The sequence below is a fragment of the Eumetopias jubatus genome, unplaced genomic scaffold (assembly GCF_037043125.1).
Source record: "Eumetopias jubatus isolate StellerSeaLion01/CBP00866 unplaced genomic scaffold, mEumJub1_p1.0 scaffold_12, whole genome shotgun sequence".
In the NCBI taxonomy this organism is placed as follows: Eukaryota; Metazoa; Chordata; class Mammalia; order Carnivora; family Otariidae; genus Eumetopias; species Eumetopias jubatus.
Genome location: NW_028274818.1, coordinates 38,048,938 through 38,072,485, shown reverse-complemented (window position 1 = coordinate 38,072,485; position 23,548 = coordinate 38,048,938). Strand labels below are relative to the sequence as shown.

General features: G+C 48.9%; 1 protein-coding gene and 1 long non-coding RNA gene across 5 annotated transcripts; one reads left to right on the top strand and one right to left on the bottom strand.

The window, feature by feature from the left end:
• Window positions 1-951: 951 nt before the first annotated feature.
• On the bottom strand, window positions 952-14,036 carry LOC114225928 (uncharacterized). 3 transcript variants are annotated; one of them, XR_015766569.1, is made up of 4 exons: window positions 13,439-14,036; window positions 11,810-12,895; window positions 9,228-9,343; window positions 952-1,399 (listed from the first exon to the last, which is right to left on the bottom strand). It is a non-coding gene; the product is annotated as an uncharacterized LOC114225928 (long non-coding RNA). The 3 variants fall into 3 exon arrangements; XR_015766570.1 differs by having other exon boundaries at window positions 13,455-14,036; XR_003612644.2 differs by having other exon boundaries at window positions 11,810-14,022.
• BATF3 (basic leucine zipper ATF-like transcription factor 3) lies at window positions 6,183-17,991 on the top strand. Of its 2 annotated transcripts, none has more exons than XM_028125810.2 (3): window positions 6,183-6,630; window positions 9,678-9,782; window positions 17,472-17,991. In XM_028125810.2, exons 1-3 carry the CDS (start codon window positions 6,391-6,393, stop codon window positions 17,652-17,654), a joined length of 528 nt encoding a protein of 175 aa, XP_027981611.1. In that variant the 5' UTR covers window positions 6,183-6,390; the 3' UTR covers window positions 17,655-17,991. The 2 variants fall into 2 exon arrangements, with proteins under 2 accessions (XP_027981611.1, XP_027981612.1); XM_028125811.2 differs by lacking the exon at window positions 6,183-6,630 and adding an exon at window positions 6,756-7,050.
• Window positions 17,992-23,548: the final 5,557 nt, after the last annotated feature.

Sequence of the window (23,548 nt, the reverse complement as noted above, 5' to 3'; positions counted from 1 at the left end):
TATAAAGTCAGCTAGCTGACTCTTAGCCAGCTACCTTCTTACCTTTACTACAATGTCATCAGCTATCACACAACAGGGCTGACATCAGGAAAGGAATTTTCTCATTAGAAAAAAATGTACAATAAATTACAAATTTAAAAAAACTGACAAATACCAAAAACAGCAGAAAAATACCTTATTTTTAATTACCTCCCTGACATACCTCTATAATACTTTTTTTCTTACAATTGTAAGCTGGATACTCTGTTCTCTTCTTCATAAGACAATGCTTCTGTAATGTAGTGTTTCTATAATTGGAGTAGAAAGATAATCCAGTCTTCCCATGTGGCTGAAAATTTGACTTAAAAATATTCAGATAACTTCCTTCACAACACATTATTAGTAATGTCATTTTTTAGAATTGTCACATTTGGAAAAACCTCTAAGTTTTTTAATGTGTGAGTTGTAATATTTCAGGGCATTTCCTTTTGTTTTCCACTGATTCATCCTAAATGTTCTTAGAACTGGTGACACCCATCAAGCAATCATTACTGACGTCCTCACTGTAGTGGCACATTATCCTCATCAATGTCAGTGTTTCAACACAAGAGCAGCAAGAATGGTAAATGTTTTTCCATGGTGTATATGGTCCACTCTACTTCATTATTGCATCATCAGACCATACAAGAGTCGTGTTCATTGCTTCCATCTGACACTTATTTTTCTTCTGATGTCTTTGCTTATAGTATAATCTGAAATTTGTTTTTACAGTTTGCTTTTTCATGTCAGAAAATTTTCCATTGATTTTAATTGCTTATCTTCCACCCTTTTTTACATTTCATTAATTTTATATATTTTTTCTCTCAGTTCTTTAATACATAAATAAGTTTAGAAATGATAAAGGATGGTGCCCTTCGTATATGAACAAATCAGGAGTCTGTATTTTCTAACTTTTATTGAAAATATTCCAGAACACATTTCCAAACAATTAAAATGTTATAATCAAGCTTTATAAAATATGCCACCTAGCAAAGTAAACACTCCTTAAGGTATATTTATAATTATAGAAGCTGTATTGTTGATTTCATTCCTGGCAGGAGAGGATGCTGTTTTGACTAGACAAACACAAGAACTCAATCCCCTGCTTACAATTTTGCATGTGTGATGATCTGGAGAATTTTCATAGATTTGCTTCTGGGGCCATACATTTCAAGCATTTCTCCACCATCCACATTGGTTTGATGTTGCGTGAAAATGTTCATTTCTCGGGCGCCTGGGTGGCTCAGTTGGTTAAGCAGCTGCCTTTGGCTCAGGTCATGATCCCAGGGTCCTGGGATCGAGCCCCACGTCCGGCTCCCTGCTCGGCGGAGAGCCTGCTTCTCCCTCTCCGTCTGCCTGCCACTCTGCCTGCTTGTGCCATCTGTCGAATAAATAAATAAAATCTTTTAAAAAAATGTTCATTTCTCAGTACAAAGAACCTTCTCAGGTGAGTTAGCATGGTGGGTGGGCAGTAGGGATATTCCTGGCAGCATACAACTTGCAATAATATGACTCTAGACAGAAGTGACTGCAAACCACATACGTATATCCCGATACAGAAGTACAGCTCTGATGAGCCTTCCTTGGCAAAGTCCCCCAGATGCCCATAGCCTGTTCAACACCAGCAGACGTGAAGGGAGTGAGGGGAGGTTGGGGTGAAAAGAGACAGTGGTCTTAACCATTTGTAGTTAAAATATCCCACTTTTGCAAATTTATTACAGGCTATCACCATATGAACACATTGCTAGGCCCCCTCTGGGTCTTGAAAGGGGCCTGCCCAAGTGAAGAACCATAAGCCTATGCACACTGACTTCCTGGCACATGTGTCTTGGCCCCCATTGCTCTCAGTATCTTCCAAGCCCTCATCCCCACTCTCCTGGATTATTGCCATCACTTCTTGTTTCTTCCTTACCCCTGTTGGACTGTTTTAAACACCTAGCCCAAAGGGATCCTATACAAGGTTAGATCATGTCACACTGTTCAGAAGTCCAATATTTTCTCATCTCGCTTCGAGTAAAAGCCTGCCCCTTTGCCTTTCTGACCTCACCTCTTGGTATGCAGCCCTTCCTTACTATACTCTAGTGTCCTGTAGTTTCTGGAATGGTCAGGCATGCTTCCAAGGGGCTCTGGCACTTGCTGTTCATGCAGCCTGGATCACCCCTACCCAGATATTCACACGGCCCCCTCTCTCACCTCCTTCAGGAGAACCTTGCTTGGTCTCCCTTCAATATTCCCTATCTCTCATCCCTCCTTTATATTTCTCCATAGATCATACCACCATCTAAATACTACATTTCCCCCTGCTAAATACTACATTTTGTTTATTGTTTATCTCCCTCCTCTAGAACATGAGCTTCCTGAGGTGTGGATCTTTGCTTTGTCCATTGCCTGACACAATGACTGATTTCTGGTAAACACAGGGGTCTCTGCCTTAAACTTTCTTTTCTCTAGCCCCACCAGAAGCCCACAGGACCACCTTCTGAGAAAGAGCAGGGAAAATATAGTTACTGGAAAGCCAGTTTCCCTAAAAGAGAGTGAGTAGTGACAGGGTTTCCTAGCATTTGAGCAACTTGTTTTTATAAAGAACTATCATCTTATGAAGTGAATCACCAGAGGATTTGATCACTGAGCTATAAATCTCCTGCACCACCACCCCCCGTCCCTGTAGATGTAATCCAGGGTCATTGTGGTAGTAATAGGAAATTGCCAAACCATGTAATTTCTCTCCCACAGTTCAAAGGAAAAACTACGGATAAAAAGGAAAGGCAGAAGAAGAAAAGGAGACACTTGAAATGTCTGTTCTTGTTTATCTTTTTTTTTTTTTTAAATCTTAGCTTTTTTTTTTTTTAAAGATTTTTATTTATTTATTGAGAGAGAGAATGGTAGAGAGAGAGCATGAGAGGGAAGAAGGTCAGACGGAGAGGCAGACTCCCTGCTGAGCAGGGAGCCCGATGCGGGACTCGATCCCGGGACTCCAGGATCATGACCTGAGCCGAAGGCAGTCGCTTAACCAACTGAGCCACCCAGGCACCCCTGTTCTTGTTTATCTTTCCTTCATTTTCATTGTTTTTTCTCCTTCTGACCTAGAATAAAATGAACCAGCAAATATTACAGAAAATCAAGAAAACAGGCAGTCAGTAGAGCATCCCACTTGGTCAAAGAGGTGTTGGCATGCTGGTGTGACAAATGAGCTTAGTATCAGGGAAAGCAATAGTTAGTGCTTGTAAATATAAAATGTTTTAAGATGTAAACATAATAAAACTCTCTCCAAAAAGTTAAAAAAAAAGGAAAAGGAAAATTACTTATAATCCCACCACCACAGCAGAAAAGCTACCACTTTGTTCTATTCTTTTCCAATTTTTTCTTATATGCATATACTTTGTCATTGTGGTAAAAAAAAAAAACACAGCATAAAATTTACCATATTAACCATTTTTTAAGCATATAGTACAGCAGTGTTACACATTTTTTATACATGTTATACTTACACTTTTTGTAACCCGATTTTTTTTCTCACTTTATCTTGTATCCAATAAATCTTCCATGTGGCAAATCTGTCTGCATGCTTGTAATTTTAAAGATGCATACTGTTCTACTTCATGACTAAAACATATTTTAGTCAGCCATTCCCCTATAATTGGACATTTATGTTGCTTATAATTTTTTTACTCTTAAAAATATGAGCTTTCAGTGCATATAGTATTTTTCTCTTTAGTATTTACAGTGATCTTCCTATGATGATTTTCTAGAACTTTTCTAAGGAAAATGAAGTCAAAAACCATGATTATTGCATGGTTCTTAAAAATGACAATAAATTTGCTTTCCAATAAGTTTGTACCAATTTACAATGCCAATGAAATATGAAAGCAGCAGTTTCACCACACTCTCACCAACATTTGATACTTTTTATTTTGTTAACTTAATGTTTTTAAATGTTTCTCATGCTAATATATATTTTTTCCTATATCAATTTTCCTTGATTATTTCCTCTGTTGGGAAGTAACAATTCATGTCCCTTGTGCAGTTTACTTTTTTTTAAAACATATTTTTAATTTGAATAGATGTTACCTGTTGCTTTTATTTTTATTTTTTATTTTTAAAGACTTTATTTATTTGACAGAGAGAGACACAGCGAGAGAGGGAACACAAGCAGGGGGAATGGGAGAGGGAGAAGCAGGCCTCCCGCAGAGCAGGGAGCCCGATGCGGGGCTAGATCCCAGGACCCTGGGACCAGACCTGAGCCAAAGGCAGACGCTTAATGACTGGGCCACCCAGGCGCCCCTGCAGTTTACTTTTGAGAGGCTGTCTCAATATTGTTCTTTTCATGGGCTGTATATATAGCAGATTTTAACCCTTTATCATAGCTATTGTGAATATTTTTTCCCCATCGCTTTGTAATTTCTGGGCATGCTCTCATCTAAAGTACATTAACATTTTTTAAAAAATATTTTATTTATTTATTTGACAGAGAGAAACACAGAGAGGGAACACACGCAGGGGGAGGGGGAGAGGGAGAAGCAGCCTTCCCATTGAGCAGAGAGCCCAATGAGGGGCTCGATCCCAGGACCCTGGGATCATGACCTGAGCCAAAGGCAGACGCTTAACAACTGAGCCACCCAGGCACCCCAGGACTTGAACATTCTAGTACAGTTCAGATCTTTCCAATGTGGTATCTCCTGTCACATGCTGTCTTAGAAAATTCTATGATGTCTTAATCCCAGGGCTTTGATAAAGAATTTAATTGTTTTATTTCCCTGATTTTATTTTCTGTATCTAATTATTTAATCCGTTCATTTTGATGTGTAATAGGTAGGTCAATTGACCTGTTCCTTAAATGCTTGCTAGTTAACCAAGACTCCTTCTTTAAATATATTTTAAGAGACCCCTGAAAGAAGTAAGAGAGTAGGCCTATGGCTATATGAAGAGTTCTCGTGCGCTGGGACTTGGATCCAGACTCTGTGGGGAGCGAGGTAGAAGGTACAGCCCCAGAGGAGTTACGGGGTGGTGTGGCTCCGTGGGAACAGCAGAGTGGCGATACCCAGAATGCACGATGGGACTGCACCTAAATGTCCGCTGTGCTTTCACCTTACCCTTTCCCTTCCTAACCAGCACTGGAGAATGAAAGCACTTCTGAAAATTCAAGACCACTTGACCCAGAGGTTTTCCTATCTTGCTAGAGTCCTTATGCTTCCAGGAATTGAGGGCTCTCAGTCGACCTACTGCAATGAATTTGCACGCGCGCGCGCGTGCGTGCGCGTGTGTAGCGCTGTACTAGGAACACCGTGTGCCTGTGTGGTTTGCAAAAGTAATAGCTCCGGGGCAACCATGAGTGAGGTAGCATGATGACAAGGATAAATGAGAAATGAGAAGATAAATCTAGGCGGACAACCTAATGTAGAGATGGCTCAGCTGTGTAGCCCTAATGGTATAGGGGTATGGCACTGTCTCTAGAAAGGGGTGCTCCCACCCTCAGTCCTCCCCGCTGCCTGGCACCTCAGCCCTCTGTTCGGTCGGTCGAAGCCCCTGATCCCACAGACAAGATCGTCCACTTATTTTCCTGCCCCCACGCCAGGCAATCAAGTTCACTCAAGCTGCGTCTCAGAGCTGTTGCCAGGGTCTTAAACCCTGGCGGAGAGCCACGTGCGCTGGACTGAGAGCCCGAAGTGCCCCGCCCCCCATCCCCTGCCGCTGCCCACGAGCCTCAAGACTTAAGCGACCACAGTCGGAAGGCACGTCTGACCTCCTGGCGCTGGTTCCCACCCGCCCATCTAGGTTCGCGGTTCTTTCTTTCGGGGCTCGCAGTAAGTATGCAGACCACAAACCCGAAACCGCTCGTTTTTTCTTTGCTGGGACCAAGTACGATACTGCTTGACTTTGTATCTTTTCACTGGTAGGCAGGTGGAGGGGAACGCTCCAATACCTCTACCCTGTCCCCAGTTTGGCATTAAGGCGCGCAGAGCATCTTGTCACTTTAATCTCGAAAAAGAAAAAGCAACTGAGGTTCAGATCCTGTCAAGAGAGACGTCCACCGTGGCAGATTCGCTCTCAGGACAACCTCCTCCTCCCCACCCCACACGGAGGGAATTCACCCTCGGGGCCGCCCCGCCTCGCTCTCTCCCACCGCCCTGCGGCGCCCGGGGGAAGAAGGACACATGTTCCCCGCAGACGGTCCCTGGGGTGCCGCGGCTCTCAGGGTGCGCAGTGGGACCCGGCCAAGCTGGCCCTCCGGCCCCTGGCCTGCGCCTGGGGGGCAGGGGAGCCGCGGGTCGAGGAAGGAGTGAGAGTGGCGCCTGGGTGACCGATCGCCCCGAAGAAAGTCCCGAGAAAGTGTGACCCCTGCGCTAGGGAGAGGCGAGGCGGGTGCGCAGGAAGATGCCGAGATGGGACCGGGAAACAACACCCCCCTCGCCCCGCCCAAGCCACCCACTTGCGTCTCTCAGCCTGAAGTTCCCCGAGAGCGGCCGAAGGACCCCAAAGGCTGTGCTGCGTCTCCTTGAACCCCTAGCCGCCCCAGCGTCACCACTCTTGTGGGGGCTTCGCGTTCCCTCCCGGGTTTCGGAGCCACCACGTGACTTCCACGAAGCGCAGGGCCCCCGGAAAGCCGCGGCAGGGGTGGGATTTGGGACCCCGAGGTGCGGCGAGAGGGCGGGGAGAGGAGGAAACGGGGCGGGAGTGAGAGAAGGAGGGGCGGGCAGACTCGGGGACGCGCAGGCCGGCGGGCCCGGGCCGGGGGTGGGGAAACCCGGGCAGCTCGGTGGCCGCACGCGCCGGGAGAGCGGGAAGCCCGAGGGGGCGGGGCGGAGGGCGGCGGCCGGCAGGTGCGGGGGCGCGAGGATGCGGGTGACCGGAGAGTGCCGGTAAGGCAGTGCCCCGCGTGCAGGGCGCGGCGGGCCGCGCGGCCGCTCCTCCGCGAGGCTGCGCGGCGGGGCGGGCCGAGCCGGAGGAGCGCCCGGCATGTCGCAAGTGCTCCCGGCGGCCGGCAGCGTCCTGCAGAGGAGCGTCGCGGCGCCCGGGAACCAGCCGCAGCCGCAGGTAGTGGGCTAGAGGCTCAGGGAGGCCCGCGGGCATGCGGGGATGGGAGCGCCGAGGGGCACGAGGAGGTGGGTCTGGGGCTCCGGGGTGGTGAACTCTGAGTGCTTGAGTGAGGGGAGCTGCGGGAGCCAGAGACCGGCAGGAGTGGGGGCGCGGGGTGGGTCCGGGGACCCCGCGGGCGCCTCTGTCCGGTGGTCCCCAGCTCACGCAGCGTCCGGAACGGTGACTCGGCTTCTGCGCCCCGGGAAGCGGAGAGACCGGAGGGTGCAGACGCCCAGGCACCGTCCACGCTTCCCCGCACGTGGGATCCGCGCTGTCCCGGGGTCGCCATCCTGGCGCTGGCGCCCGCTGCCACCCCACCGCCGGCACGCGTAGCCCTTCCCGGGCGCCAGGGTGCGCCCAGGGGAAATTCGGCCCGAAGGAGCAGCTCGTGTCCAGGCACTCCCAACGTCTACGGTCCGAATGGGGAACTCGGGACCCATCAGCCTAAGGGTGCGGGGTGGGGGCCCGCAGTGGGAGGACTCCAGCCCCGCTGCTGGTGGAAACCCCTCGGCCCGCATTCAGCCCTCTGTGCTGTCCCCGGCAACATTTACAACTGCGTACTCAGGAAACTGAAATAAAGTTGCCTGCGGGGATGGCCATCAGAGAACTTCCCACTCTGCTGCTCTGTACAGTCTTCATCGTTATGCCCCCCCCTCCCAATTCGATGCCTGGCACATAGTGTCATCAGGTGACGCTAGAGAGTCACACATTTCTGAGTTTGGACCTCGGTTTTACCACACACAGGCTGAGTGGCCTTGGGCATTTTGCTTAACTTCTTTGAGCCTCGATTTCCCCACCTGTAAAATGAATAATAACCTCTCGAGATTTTTATGAGGACTAATTTAGATATAGTTAATAATTTATGACTATCTTAACAGCTCCCCTCTTTCTGTTTTGATTAAATGTTACTGCTGGGTTATCAGGTGTGATAGGTGATAAATCCAGTTTACAGGGTCTGCTCCCAGAGAGCAGGATGCAGGTTGCTTCCTTGGGCTCTATGACTTTTTGACTGTGAACAAAAAGCCATGATTTGGTGACAATCACTATGGGAGACTCAAAAAATAGCAACCTCCACAGAGGTTACTAAGGGCATACCATGTGCTGGGAGCTTTAGGATAAAATCTCATTTTATCATATGCTAGTCCCAAGCATTAGACTGTTAGAGTGATTTTGGCATTGATTACCGATCAGTTGTTCAGGGCATGCATCTCCACTGCCTAAAACAGTGCTTGGCACATGGCAGGTACTCAGTTAATACTTATTGAAAGAATGAATGACTCACACTTTAACGATAAATGAGAAAATTGAACATTCAGAGAATTTAAGCCATTTTCCCCAGGCTATATTGACAGTAAGAGACAAAACCAGTGGCTATGTATTTCTTAAAGCTAAAGTTCTGTCCTGTACACCACATTTTGCCCCTGTGGTGTTCTGTTTATGTTAACCAAGGCTTCTTTGCCTCTAAAAAACTACATTTTAACACCTGTGCCTCTTCCCTTAAGCATTTCTTCCAGACCACATCAATTTGTTATATTATTTATATGTTATTTATCTGTCTCCTTCTATAGGCTTATATTCTTCCACGTACTGAAAATTCTTTACCCACTGGAACTTGGGGAGAAGATAAGTGTCTCTCATATTTGGAATACAAGGCCAGATAAAATAAGTGAAATTACCCATTATTTTATATTATCAATATTTGCTTTCCATTAATGTTAATAATTGAGTAGCTTTCCTGTGTTTGTATCCTACTAACCTCTTGGCAGGTAGTATACCCCCTCCCCGCCCCTTTGGTACCTTCTCACAGGGTTCTGGAAAGCAAATACTCTCTACTTCTCCATGTTTTTTTCTATAACTGAAGTGTTTTTACCTTGGTAGGTGCATTTTTTTTTTAGCCTGCCTGTTTCAGGATAACTCTTGATGGATTTGACTAGGTTTGGTTAAATCTCATATAGAGCTGAGAGCTTTCAAGACACATCATCAGTTTGCTTTCTGATTCACTCCGACCTGTGAAACAAAATGTCCATCAAGCGTTGTTCAAACGAAGTGGTGTTTAAGATCATTTGGTGTGTTGGTAGAGTTGTGTGGTTGCAATTAGTTACCAGTGTAAAATTTGCATTCAGTATCAAAAGTACCTGTTTGTGTGTGGTGGTGTAAGGCCTGGCACACAGCAGGTTCCAGAGAGCACATGCCTTCTGCCTTCCCTGTTCTCAGATGGATGTTGACACTGCACCTCTTCCAGGCACACACCCTGTGGGGTAGAGGTTTATGAACGTTGGTTTGGAGTCCCAACAGACCTGAGTTCCACTTCCCATTTACCCACTTACTAGCTGTGATACCTGGAGCAAGTTCCTTACCCCCTCTGAGTTTCTTATCCTCATCTTTTAAATGGCAGTCACACCACACATTTCTCAGGGGGGTCATGGGATGAACAGTTAGACTCAGCCACGCACATGGCTGAACAAGGGGCTACTGCTGTCCCACCCATGTAGCAACAAGCACTGCCGGGATTGCAAATGAAACAGGACAGAGAAGGGTGAAGCAAGGCGCCCCGACAGCGCACCTAACCAGACTTTAACCCCCAGAGCCCAGAGGATGATGACCGGAAGGTCCGAAGGAGAGAAAAAAACCGAGTTGCTGCTCAGAGAAGTCGGAAGAAGCAGACCCAGAAGGCTGACAAACTCCACGAGGTAAGCCTGTGGTTGGGACAGAGCCACATTAGGGCCGCGGAAGGGAGCCAGCCTCCGCCCTCACACTGTGGTGGTGGCCCTAAGGTCATGTCCCGGTCACCACCAGTTTGGACACGTACGTCTCATTTCACTGCGTCCTTCCAGCCCAGTATTCTGATTCTTCACTGACACCTTTCTCCCTCATCCGCTGGTTGTTCCTCACTCTTAAGTATAAATCAAAACAAAATGAAACAAAACCTCCTCTTGATCCCATTTTCCTTTTCAAGCTACTGTCCCATTTATTTTCTTTCCTTCCTTCCCTGCTCCTTCCAGAGAGACCCTCTGTCTCCACGGGCTCGGTGCCATTTATTCCCCAGTCTTCTGTGCTAGCGTTTCTGCCGCCCTTCCCCACCCAGCACGCACGCACACGCGCACGCACGCACGCACACCACCCTACGCAGGCGCCCACGTGCGCGCGCGCGCAAACACAGACCTTCGTACAGAAGCTGCTCCCGCGGAGGTCCCTAGTGCCTTGGCACTGCCTAATCCGGGGGCTTCTTTCTAGACTCATCAACCGTGACCTTCCTGGAACATTTGACACCGTTGACCCTTACCCCTTCTCTGAGACCTTCTTTCAAGGTCTTTAGCTGCTAAGAGACCGCATTTCCCACTTGACCCTACTAACCACCTTTCTTCTCAGTTTCTTTGCTACTTTCTCTTCCTCTGTCAGTTCTCTTAAGTGTTGATGTTGACCACGCTTTCAGACCCTGCCCTTTTTCCTTCCCACCCTGGAAGATATGATCTGTTAATCTGTTCTCCCAGCGTTAGGTCCCCACGTTGATTGCTCCAGGCAAGACCTCAGTTCCAGACCCCCGAACCTGTATCTCCAGTGTCTGCTTAGATGTCTCCAGATGGGTCTGCTGCAGGCTGCTTGGATGCAACGTGACCGTGATATGTGTGTTTACCCTGAGACTCTCTCTTCTCACTGTCTTAAAGTTGAGTTAATGGACCTAACCACCTTTCTCATCACCCACATCAGGAACCTGGGGTTTATCCTGAACTCTTCCATTTTCCTCTACCCTTATGCATAATCCCACATAATCTCACAGCCAGGACATGGGATTTGCCCTATCAGGCCCTGGCCTCAAAGGCATCCAAGCATCTGTGCAAAGAATTGGTGATGGTTCTGAACTCTCACCTTTAGACAGGGTTGGTGTGAATAATTGAGGGTTTTAATTTAGCCCTTCCCTGCCTGCTCTCTTGTCATAGCTTGTCTTAGCAAGGTGAGTCTGGGGGCATTGACAGCATAGCAGATACTGAGGTGTTATGAGGGGGGAGAACCATCTCTGAAAACCTTTCACAGTGAACTGAGAACAGATTTAGGATGCACGTACTCCAGGGAGAGGTGACCCACTGATAGAAATTCACAGTGGGCATAAATTACAAATATCAGACTCTTTCCTGGAAATAGGAAGGCTGGGCCCTAAAAAGAGATAAGATCCTCAGGTGAGGATCAGAGAAGGTCCTTCCCAGCCTGGACTGGTTCTGTAAACTTTCCACAGAAGAGGTGGGATGTCCTTTGCCTCCTTTCTTCCTCCCCCCTTGCTCCTGAAGCAGTCCTGGTTCTAGCTTCATGTTACCAGATAACCCCAGAAGGCACTTGTGGCTCAATTAGCGCATGGCCCTGCGTTCAGACCCCATGTGCCAGCTGGACAGCCAGGGTCCTTCCCCTCAAGAAGCTTCTCGTCTAAGCCAGGTGCATTAATATAAGAAAACACTAGGGGACACTCAGTTGTAAGTCCCAAGTGATTATGTCCATGGTGGTGGCTAAATGACATCGACAAGACCTTCCATGGAGCAAGGGTGAGTAGATTCATTCCACAAATATTTGTTAGCACCACCATGGGCAAGGCCTGGCTGCTGGGTCACAGAAAGGAGTAAGATCTCATTCCTATTTTTGGAAGCATAAGAGTTTTCAAGGAAAGTGTATTCTTTTCCTATGACTCTGTTATAAATTATGACAAATATGACAACATGGATTATCTTACAATTTTGGAAGTCAGGTGTCTGGACTGGGTCTCATGAAGCTAAATTAAGGTGTCAAGGGGGCTGCATTCTTTCCAGAGGCTCCAGAGAAGAATCCATTTCCTTGCCTTTTCTGGCTTCTGCAGGCTTCTGTATTCCCTGGCTTGTGGTCCCCTTCCATCTTCAAAGCCAGCACTGGCTAGTTAAGTCTTTTTCATACTGCATTACTCTGACACTGTTGTGTTGTTACATCTCCGACTCTTGACTTCTTCTTTCATTAAGGACCCTTGTGATTACATTGGGTCCACCTGCATAATCCAGGATAATCTTCCCAACGTTCAGATTCTTAATCACATCTGCAAGGTCTTTTTTGCCACATAAGGTAACATAGTCACAGATTCCAGAGGTTGGATGTAGACATCTTTGGGACATGTTTGGGAGGCCCTTATTCTGCCTACCTCAGAAGGTAACATAAATACTACAGTGTCAAAGAAGATGGGTTTCTCTCAGTATCTGTCATTGTTGGATTTGATACCCAAATGAGCCAGATGCCTGGAAAGTTAGGGGTGGTACCACATTTACTCCTGCCCAATCCCGCTTAGAACCATGGTGGGGTGCCCTTCTGTAGGGTTCCTAGCTTCTTCTGCTGTCCATACACTATGGCACATGACCAATTAGCCAGGTGCTCTTTTGGGAAATGGGACTAATTGATCTGAAACCCAATCCCTCCATGGGAGAACACTCCCTTCTCTGACTCTGTGGAGCCAGAAGACTAGTTCAGGTTTACCCACCGCTGGCAGATGACTTCATCAAGGCACGTCTTGTTGAGAAACACAGTGTTCAGGAGGCCAGGACAGTGGCTCCATCCATATACAGACCCCAAAGCTGTAGCCCATATCTTTACTGTCCCTAGCTACATACTAGTGTTAATGGTCACAAGGGGAGGTGGGGGAGCAGGTGGCTGGCTCAGGAAAATGGAAATGCATCCCAATCCTGAGGTAGAACAGGAATGTCCCCTCTGGGCCAAAGGGTAGCACACGAATAATAGCTCTGCTGTTAATTCCTCACTTCCTTCCAGGGAGGGCATCCCAGTTATGGGGATCTATGTTCTGCAGGGCCAACATAGGAAAAAAAAAAAAGGTAAATATAGTAAAAAAATGAGTATTTTTTTAACTTTGAAAAAAAATCTGCATATTGAGGGTGGGGTATCTCGTTTAAAAATGTGGTGAAGAATTGTTTTACTGTGCTCCAAGGAGTGAGTTGAGGGCAGAACCTCTAGCACACTGCTCTGGGTCATGGCAGAAAAGCCCGTCAGGCCCCCTTGGGCTCCAGGCCACATCAAGGATGGGGCAAGTGAGGACCAGACACAGTTCTCAGAAAACTCCTCCAACCTGGGATCAGGCCTGCTCTCTCAGAGACTCTAAAGGGTGCAGAAAGCTGCCACCTTGTAGCCAGGGCCACTGCCACTCCCTGGAGCTTAGCCCATGAGAAGGGCTATACTCAGTCCTTTCTCTATCCCATCCTGTGGGGTAGCATTGCTGCATATCTCAAAAGAATCCAAGATCTTTATTTGCCTATCTTGCATACCACAAAGGGGACTATTTAGAGCTTGTTTAGAGTTCCCACCTTTCCTGCCCACCTCGTTCACTTACCTTGAGCCTCCCTTACCTCCAGCACCCTGAGAAATCTCCTCCAGTGCTAGCTCCTAGAAGACTCTGGGCCACCCCCTGCCCCTCCCAGTTCTCCATGGGGGGGGCGGGGACAGTCCGCCGGGGCGAGGGCAGGGCCCGAGAGGCTGAGAGAGGCTGGGGTCACTCATCAATCTGAGTTTTCCCCTCAGAGAGGTGGTTGCTGGAAGCCCGAGCGTTGTGCCGAGAAGCTGTTCCTAACGTGTGTCTTTGTACCTCAGCGCTCATGGTGGCTTTTCAAATCATCCTGTCGAGACGCTTACACCTTTCATGGGGATTTCAGCCCCTATTCATCTCAGAACATTAGGCACACGCCTGAGTCCACATCCACAAATAGGGACGTGCGTGAACAGTCCAGCTCTCTACAGCAGGCTGAAAGGTGTCTCAGAAGTGGGTCAGACTGGTTCGAGCCAAGCAGCCCAAGGTGTAAGACTGAGAAAGAACATTGAGTCAGAAAAGGAAGGCAGTGATGCCATCCTCAGGAACCCCAAATGTCACCAACTGACAGACTTCTTGGGCAATTCGGTTGTGGTCTGTGTTGTTACGGCTTCTTCAGATGTTGCATGATCTAAGAGAATGCTTCATGTCACCCCCCCCCCCCCTTGGTTCAGAAACTGATGATGACACCAATTTGTACAGCCCGTCCTGATGACACAATTTTTCTGCTGGGAATGAGATCAGAGTAGGGCTTGGGAATAGGCTTTATTGTAAAATCCTGAGCGCTTACAGCCCTTTACTGCTGGTAACCACTGCGGGGAAATTTGGGGCCAGGCACTGCCCAGTGAAAGCAGAATTACATCCTTGCTCAAGGGTTGCAGTTGACCTTGAAATCGGGTTCCAAGCCCGCACGACCTTGGAAAAGTCACTGCGCCTCTCAGAGTTTCACTTTCTTTGCTTGTGAAATGGGGTCTGTGTGTGGCTGTGCCCTCCTGATGGCCTTTTCCACCCCCTCATTTCCTTTCTTCCTTCGCTCTCATCTCTGGTCCCGGGGACCCACAATAGCTCGTTTGCCGGTTTTTCATCCTGGACCCTGGATACCCCCAGACAGCCCCTCATTCCACAGTCAACCTCTCTTAGATGCCCAGACCAGGGTTTCTTAACTTTGGCACTGTTGACATTTGGGGCCAGATAATTCCTTGTTTGGGGGGCACTGGGCTCTGTAGGATGTTTTTCACATATGTCAGGTCCAGGTACCTTCTTCTCGGTGTGAAGTGGGTCTTATTCTTTCCCCTTTCATCCCCACGTCCGCTCACCTCCTCTCCGCCTGCTCCAGCTACTCCTTTTATTTTTGTGGAGCTGGCCTCACCGGAAGATCTTGACTTCTTCTCTCCTTTTTATTCCCTCAGCTTCATGAAAGTCCCTTAGCAGGTTTATGAGTAAAAGTCAAATCCCAGAAGAGAAAGTCCCCACAGAGAAGGCAGACGAGGGGCCTGCTGGACTGGGGTGTGGGGGAAGCAGTGGTGCCTCGGGAAGACGTTAGGCAGTGTGGCCCCTCATGGCTTTCAGAGATAAAGCTCAGAAGCTCACGGCATCCTGCCGCAAAATTCAATAAATATAGAAGGGCAAACAAGCTAATATAGAAATAGAATATTCTGCCACAGCAAGAGACTTTCCTGTTTTTTGGAATCTAGTTAAAATGTTAGCTTATTGAAACCTATTGGTTGAGAGGACGCGGGGATGGACCATTGGAACATCTATTCTCCATTTTACCGGGAGGTGAAGAGCGTTTCTAGTCGCGGGGTGGAGCGCGCATGCGCGCGTGTGCACGCGCTCCACAGAGCTGCGGCCGGTCATCCCGCTGCTGCAGGCAGCCTTCCCGCGGTGACTGTCCCTGTCTTCCCATTCACAGCCTCCCCTGGCCCACGGAGGGCTTGTTGCTGCGTTGTAGGTGGAATTCGGGCTCCAGGACTAGAGCTTGTCGGAGGCCAGAGGACAGTGTGAGGAGTTGGGGTTGGCAGGAGGGCTGAAGGCGGAATGGAGCCCATGCGCTAGTGAAGCCAGCCTGACCCGGGACAGCCTGCCGGGGGTGGGGAGAGGGTGCAGCTTGCTGCCTTGGCGAGTATTCCAGACCATTCTGAGGGCCTGCCTGGAGAGGGCTCAGATGGCCTCTGTGTGCAGCCCCTCTGGTGCCTAGAGGTGGGAAGGGAAGGAAGCGGTTGAGAGAAGGAGGCAGAGGAGTCACTGGGCAGTGGCCCCTCAGGGGCGGCTACAGGAGACGGTAGAAGAGGCCCCTAGGTGCTATACATTTCTGATCTTTGGGGAGCGATCTTATTTAGTATAAGTAAGATTGAATAGGATACAAGATTGAATAGAAAACATAATGAGGGATGTGGTTCCATTAGGTGCTGTGATCAGGGAAGCCTTCCTGGAGGTGGTGTGCTTGAGCTGGGCTCACACAGAAAAGGAGGAAGGTAGTCCAGTGGAAGAGAAGAGCATTAGCAAAGGGGCAGAGTTGAGAATTTGCATGTGCTTTAGAGGCCTGCAAAAAGATCAGACTTTTTTAGTGATATTTTAAAAAATTTACTAGTCAGAGAAAAGATGTGTTGGATAATAATAAGGTTGAGTCACCACCTCAGGACATGCATGGTAAACAAAACTGCAGCAAAGTTTAAATAAGATTGTCAGCTTTGAGATGGTCTCTGTGGGCATGCCCTAGGGCTCTGCCATTGGCCAAGTGTTGTAGAACTTATCAATGACTTGGAGGAAGAAAAGGAAGACCTACTTATCAAGTTAATGGACAGCTTACAGCTGTGTAGTATCATGACCCGTGATCTGACACGTTAAGATTCAGGAAGATTTTGCTAGGCTGGAAGATGCCCAAGTGAACAGAGTGAAAGTCAGGAGAAGTGGATGTAGAGCCCACACTTAATCTTCATCATCAGTCATCATCCAAATATAGACAGAGAAGCAGCAGAGGTGAACAAAACTTGCACTTCTCTGCAAGCTCAGGGAGACTCCCCAGGGTGAGGTGGCTGCAGGTGTGGGTCCAGCCCCAGGGCAGGCCACCTCCATACCTCTCCCTGTGCATGGTCAAGCCATCCCCAGAATCATGCACTGCCCTTTGGGAATGACACTTTTTCAGAGAGATCCCGGCAGATGAGAGTGTGTGTCGGGATGACCTCCAGGAGGGCAGAAGGACCAGAAGTCTTAAAACCCAAGGAACTCAGGAGGCCTGAGACAGTTGAGCTCAGAGAATACCTAAGGGGAAGTGGTATGGGGCTGTCTCCTAATATTTCAAGAACTGCAATGTTGAAAAAGTATTGAATTTACTCTGTGTGGTTCCATAAGGTGGAACCAAGCCCAATAGGTGGGTTTGAAAGAGCAAGAGATTTTGTATCAGTTGCAAAGAGGAGTTTTCTGATAGAGCAGCTCAGAGATGGCGGGGACTGTCCTTTGAAGAAGAGAGTGCCCAGCACACGTTGGATATCTGTTTTCTGCATTGTGTGGGTTGGGCTGAGGGGTCTCTATGAGCCCCTCCAGGTGTAAGCCTCTGAAAACTTGGATATAGTGGGAATTTCACAGATGAGTGTTGGGGCGAAGCCAAGGCAAGGGATACTTTCATTCATTTACTCATGCTGTCAGCAAAACGTATTATGTTCCAGGCGCTGTTCCAGGTGCTGGGGCCACAGCAGTGACCCCAACAGAGATCTTCAGAGAGCAGCTCAGCAGTTGGGGGAGGGGAGGCGGGCTGCACAGGGGCACGAGGGAACTTTTAGGAGTGACTGGAATGTTCTCTTGATACACGTTGGTTGACATTTGCCAAAACTCATTGAATGAGACCCATAGAACCGGTGTATTTTACTTGATGTAAATTGTATTTCAGTCAGGTTGATTCAAAAAGCACAGCCCTGCCCTCTTGGAGCTTTCATCCTGGTGGGAGGAGAGCAAAACAAAGCAAGCAAAGTGATGGAAGGGGGCGCAATTAGGGAGGAAGCCCCGCCCCGGGAAGGGAATGTGGTTGCAGCCACCAGTTCACGATTTCTGCGTCTCTGTCCAGGAGTACGAGTGCCTGGAGCAAGAGAACACTGTGCTGCGGAGAGAGATCGGGAAGCTGACGGAGGAGCTCAAGCACCTGAGCGAGGCACTGAAGGAGCACGAGAAGATGTGCCCGCTGCTGTGCCCCATGAACTTTGTGCCACTGCCACGGCCGGACCCTGTGGCTGGCTGCCTGCCCCGATGAAGCCCGAGGATCGTCCTCCTCTGCCGACGGAGGAGCCTTGGTCTTTTTCACACCTGGGCAAGGCGGGGAGGAGGGTTCCCTCTGCATCTGTGTCCAGGGGGACCGGGGCCAGGTCACCTCCTCGGAGCTCCTGGCCGTGTCCTCAGTGGACGGCTCCGCAGGACGCTCCCGCGGGCGCCTCTCAGAGCCCTGAGCGGATCCGGGCAGGGAGGCCACCCTCAGGAGTCACCTCGATCTGCTTTGGCAGCTAGTAGTTTCCGTGCTGTGCAGAATTATTTCCTCTAGAATTTGGATAATAAAGATGGTTATGGTCTCTCCTTTTGCCAAGTTCTTGGAATTTGGAAATACAATACGTTTCCTAGTCCTGGAGAGGTCGTCACCTTCTGTCTCCTCAGGCTGTTTTGTGGCTCCTGGGTCTTGCTTTCTCCTCCTGGTCATCGTCCCTGAGGCCGTAACCGTGTTCGATGCAAGAGGCACCTTTGCGGACTTGCAGAGCAAAGGCCGGGGGACTTCTTGCCACCCCAGCTGGGTCACCAAGGGATAGTCATGGCTGGGCATGACTCGTGCTTGTCTTCTGTTTTGGGTAGCCCTCCGTCTCGGTCAACACCCTCGCCCATGCTGGACTCTCATGAGAACTGTTCTATTCCAGGCTGGTTTTCCTCTCTGCTCTGTACACTCCTGGGCCACCTCCCCATTCCATAAGTAGGCATAGGATCAGAGGACAATTTCACTTTATGTTAGCATGAGTCACAACAGAATGGGGAAATCTGTCCCCTAGTTTAAAAGAAAAACAAATATTTTGGCAGATGAGGAGAGCAATTTCCTTTCAAAAGTCCCGTCTAACTATTATTTCAGGAAAAGCAGAACCAAGACAAGTCAAAGGTGGCCCCAGCGAGAAAAGCAAAATGGCAGAGGACTCCCCAACCTCTTCCAATTCTCTTTTCCCCTGGACCAAGGGAGTTGTGGAAGGTGGAGCCATGCCATCACAAAAGGCACAAGAAATGGGAACAGAAGGAAGATGCTTTGTTGTAAATGTGATGTTGAAAAAGAAGAAAGTAAGAAAAGAAAGAGGACCCAGCCCATCCCAGGGGTGACCAACTTGCTGACTTCATACAAGTATTCATATTGGCTACTCCTCACGAGCCTCCCTTTTCTTGGGGAAATGTCCCCCGCTCCCCCCCGCCAGCTTTTTGGAGGTCTGCGGGTCTCTTGTAACCCACACGGGCTGAAGGCATTGGAAGTCTGCCATTAGAGACCCAGGCTGCTGTAGAACCAGGCTGAAGCTTCCTGAATACAGCTGTTTCAGGGGAAAGGTGGCATTTCTTAGTAACAGAGACTTGATAAATCATCCAGCCTGATGCATTCACTTTGCAGACAAGGGGCTCCGATGCGGTGGGGGAAAGGCCTTGCCCAAGGTCCCCCGTGAGCAAGGAGCAGAACCAGGGTGGAACCCCAGAGGGTCTGACGTGACTCCTGACCCACCGAAGAGCTGATAGCATCAGGCTGAAGCCATGTCGCAGGAGGTGACTTAGGACAGGACCTGGGGTCTATACGTGGCATGACCTTCCGTCAGAACCTCACAAGGCTGGCCAGGACCACCACAGTCCAGGTGACCAGCCCATTCACGAGGGGCAGACTCAGAGCCAGGGTCCCAGGGGCTGATGTGGCTGTGAATATGAACACGTCAAGTGTGTGCCTTGTACCTGCAGGTGTTTTGAAGCTGCCGTCTTTCAACTCTAGCACCTTCTGTCCCTGTAGGGAGCACCTTCTATTCTGGCTGGGTCTCAGCCTGATCCCGCAGTACTTCCGTCTGTCCTGGCTCACACAGTCCTCGGCGGTACTGCCCGCTGGTCTGCTGTGACCCCTTCTGGCACTGCCTTGCTCCACTGTTAACCCCGGGCTCTCTGTGCCTGCTAGCCTCCCTGGTCTGAGTCCTCTGGCTCCACACGATAATTCAAAGACTATCTCCTTCCATTTAGTTGCTCTGTGCCCCTAAGGCCTTGGGGTCCCCTGGTTCTTCTACTCTGGCCAGGAGACTCGGGACAAGGGGCCCAGGGAGGATGGTGGGGAGCAGATCTATCTCAGAAGTGATAGTATACCATTTCTGCCCACAGTTTGTGGCCAGCCCTCAGTCACAACAGCCTCGCTGAGCTATCAGGGACATTGGGGATTGAAATTCAGCCATGTGCTCAGTCGGGGACAAATCGGATTTGGGGACTATCTGTCAGTCTCTGCCAGAAGAAGATCCAGTTTTTGCTCCCACCCCCTCACTGAAACTGCCCACTTGCAGGTCCCCAGTAAGCTCTGGCTGCCAAATCTAATGGCCATGTCTCAGGTCTTATCTTCCTTTCATCCCTCAAATTAAGATGCTAGCTTCTGCATTTCTTTCTGTCTCTTTACCTGCTGCTTCACAGTATAAAGGAACTCCTCTTCTTGGGGCCTCCATCTCCATCTATCCCTAAACTGATAATTCCCACATCCGTACCCAGAACGAGGGGAGCTATATTCAGCTGCCCTTCCCATGCCTCCGAGGATGTCGCACAAACGTATCCCACTCAACACGTCCACAGCTGTACTCATGATCTCATCGTCTTCCCTTCAAAGATGATTCTTGATCTGTTTTCACCTGTTGAATAAAGGGCTCTGTCCCCCACCTGGCATCATAGTTTCATAGTTGGAAGCACTGTGTCCCCAGCATAATTCACCAAGCCCTTCAGTTGTGCCTCCTCAGTAGCCCCAGGTCCAGTCACTTCGCTCCGATGGGCTAATTGCTTTACCTGCTAACAAGGCCTTGATACCAACTAGCTGCTAAACACGGGGGCCTTCCCCCCTGAGCTGTGTGTTCACTGAGGTGGGGCTGCCTCCACTTCTGATGTCAGAGCAGTAAATGTGTAGTCAAGGAACCCAAACTAGGGAAGCCCAGGGAAATGAGTCATGGCGCTGGGGTCCAAGTCCCCTCCAGGATAACTGGCAATTGTGAGAAGAGTTCTGAAAACCAAATGTTCACTGAGCTTGGCTGCTAAGAATGTCCTTATCAACCTCCCAGTACCATCAGGGGCCTCTCAGCTCCCCAGCTTCTACTCCGAAGAAGCAAAAATTCTGTATAAACTTGAGGAACTATTGTATTATTCCAGGAGGGACAAGGGAAGTCGATAAGTTGCTGGGGTTTAGACTTACTTGGTTGTATTCACACTGCTGTCGTGTGCACGGCCTGGCACCCCACATCTGAACTGAGTCTCCGAGTGACTGTGTGTTGGGCTGGGTGGGGGGAAGGGACGCAGGCTGAGAAAGGCCCCTTCAGCATAGAAAGTGTCAGAGGGAGGAAACCCTTCCTTCACACCCACGCGGCCACACCACTTCCTGTCCGCAATCCCTCCCTGTGTTGCAGCAGCCCAGCCTTGAAGCCTGGGGTTTCCAGCACTGAATCAGGCCCCAGTTTGGGCCCCAAACCTTGGTTGAGAATGATGACACTAACAGACAGGAAAGCGAGAGACCCAAAAGCCCCTCTCTTCTTTCCCATCAACGCTAAGGTTTCCATAGTTCCGGGTGTACTTACCAGGGCTGCGGGTTCTGTCCTAGCAGGAGCTAGAAGACAAGGGGTGGCCCTGAATCTCACGGACACATCTTCCCTCCCACGATATCCAGGAAGTCCTGGCAGGGTCATCCATGCCACGGCAAGAAGGCTTGTAAATGAAAGCCGGTGAGCAGAAAGGAGAATGGGGAGGAGAAAGGGGAGAGGAAGGAAGGGAAGGAGAAAAAGAGGGAGAAGGAAAGAAGGAAGGAGGATGGGGAGAGGGGGATGGGGAACCTGAGCTCTGAACCTAAAGCCTCCCTGCTCCTGGGCAAGTGGTGCTGAATCCCCAGGGGGATGTGCCGCTGGAAGCCCCCAAATAATGACATGTAACTCGAGTGGGGGGGAGAGTGGAGCTGGCCAAGGCCAGAGTGTCTGCAGACCACTCCATGCTTGGAGTCGAGGGAACTTCCCTGCATTGGCCATTTGGAAACAGACCTCCTTGATGAGATTGTCCCCATTTACCTATTTGGGACCAAAGGAGATCAATGAGTTCGCTTCCCCCACCATGGGCATCATCACCTAACGTTAGCATGACCCACGCTGAAAGTCTGTACTTAGCAGGTGCCGATGCTCTTGGTGTGACATGCTTGAAGAACTCGTGTCCTAAATCTGGAGCCGTGTTCAGGGCAGACTCTGGCCCTGGAGGCAGCTCACCTGCTCTTTGGGTGTTCTAGCGTGACCTTTTCGGGTCCAATATTCTTGAGAAGATCAGAAATGTCATCGAAGATCAGACCAAAGGCCACTAGCCCAGAATTCTGACCATGATGCTTAGGAAAGTGCGAGGGACAGTCCAGTGTTTGCATTCAAGACACCATCCTGAAAGGCCAGAGATGGAACTGGAACTTCCCTGATTTCCCTAAAAAACCTGCTACGTATCTCTCCATCCATTATCAAGACCCTTCTTGAACTGGTTTAAGTTCTCAGTTAGTCTAGTGTGGGGCATCAGCCTCTGTTCTGCTCTGAGGCCACCTTCTGCTCTGTCTCAATCTCTGGTCCCTCATTCGTGGACAAAGCAAGGGTCCTTGCCCAGGGCCTGGAAAGTGGCACTGTTCCCAAGCATCCTGGCATTCATGGAGTTCCTTGCAATCTTTCCTCTAGACCAGCAGCAAGACAAAAAAGTACCTTCCCAAATGTCACAAACCCACAGAAAGCTCAATTTGCCAGGCAGTACTTTCTGAAATTGAGAAAGTAAGAGAGTTGGAGAAACACTAGTGGGGGCCAGTGTCCTGAGGTAAAAGAATGGAAAGAACCAGTGAATGTACCTTGCAGTAGTTCTCGAACTATTGCAGTGAATTTGCTAATTATTAATGATTATTAAACTTTATTAGTAATTAATTAATTACTCTAATAACCAATTGTACCCAACCAATACATTTATTTATAGAAGTAAATAATAAAATACTTATTTAAAAATAAAACTTAATGATTAGTCATTAATTTATGAATTAGCTATTGTTTAAACGATCAGTAGTTAAGCGTCCATTGTATGTATATATGTAGGGGGGGACCAGGACCCACAAAGGACAGACACCCCCCAACACATGCACATACCTTAGAGAATCACCTTATCATATAACTTCTTTTTTTTTTTTAAGATTTTATTTATTTATTTGACAGAGAGAGGTACAGCGAGAGAGGGAACACAAGCAGGGGGAGTGGGAGATGGAGAAGCAGGCTCCCCGCTGAGCAGGGAGCCCGATGTGGGGCTCAATCCCCGGACCCTGAGCTCATGACCCGAGCCGAAGGCAGACACTTAGCGACTGAGCCACCCAGGCGCCGCTATCATATAACTTCTGAAATCTCACCTCTAGACCTTTTTCAGTTTGAGGAGGGGAGAGATAATGATGTTCTCCCTCTGGTCTGAACCGGGAACATTCCTACTTAGATCGTAAACAACTATAGGACAGGGATCGTGTTATTTATTCACACATCCCTGGTTGTTTAACACGGTGTCTAGCACATGGTAAGCACTAAAAATATCCGTCTGAGTGATTGATGAAATGAAGGGCTACGCCTTCCCTAGTCCTCATTCCATGTAAGTCCTTACCCCCATTCCACACCCCCATCATTTAATATTACTTCATTTGTGATATGAATTTCTCAGTGTTATTTCCCCATTTAAGGGCATGGAGCTAACCTACTTCCTTTGTTCCTATAATTCTTCATCTGGGTCAGTTTGCCTGTTTTAAATTAGGGATTCCTGTAAGTCAGCAGTGAAGTTGCTTCATAAAGATCTTGTAACAAAAATGACGAAAGCACAGTAGGTTGATGACGATGAAGGTGGAGGTGTGGGGCAGAAAACACACAGGAAACAAACCTC

Bases quoted from the DNA above. Each gene is read 5' to 3' on its own strand.
- BATF3 (XM_028125810.2), top strand. From the start codon at position 6,391: ATGCCGAGATGGGACCGGGAAACAACACCCCCCTCGCCCCGCCCAAGC. The intron at 6,631-9,677 runs GTGGGATTTGGG...TTTAACCCCCAG, and splicing joins CCCGGAAAGCCGCGGCAGGG to AGCCCAGAGGATGATGACCG. The intron at 9,783-17,471 runs GTAAGCCTGTGG...GTCTCTGTCCAG, and splicing joins AGGCTGACAAACTCCACGAG to GAGTACGAGTGCCTGGAGCA.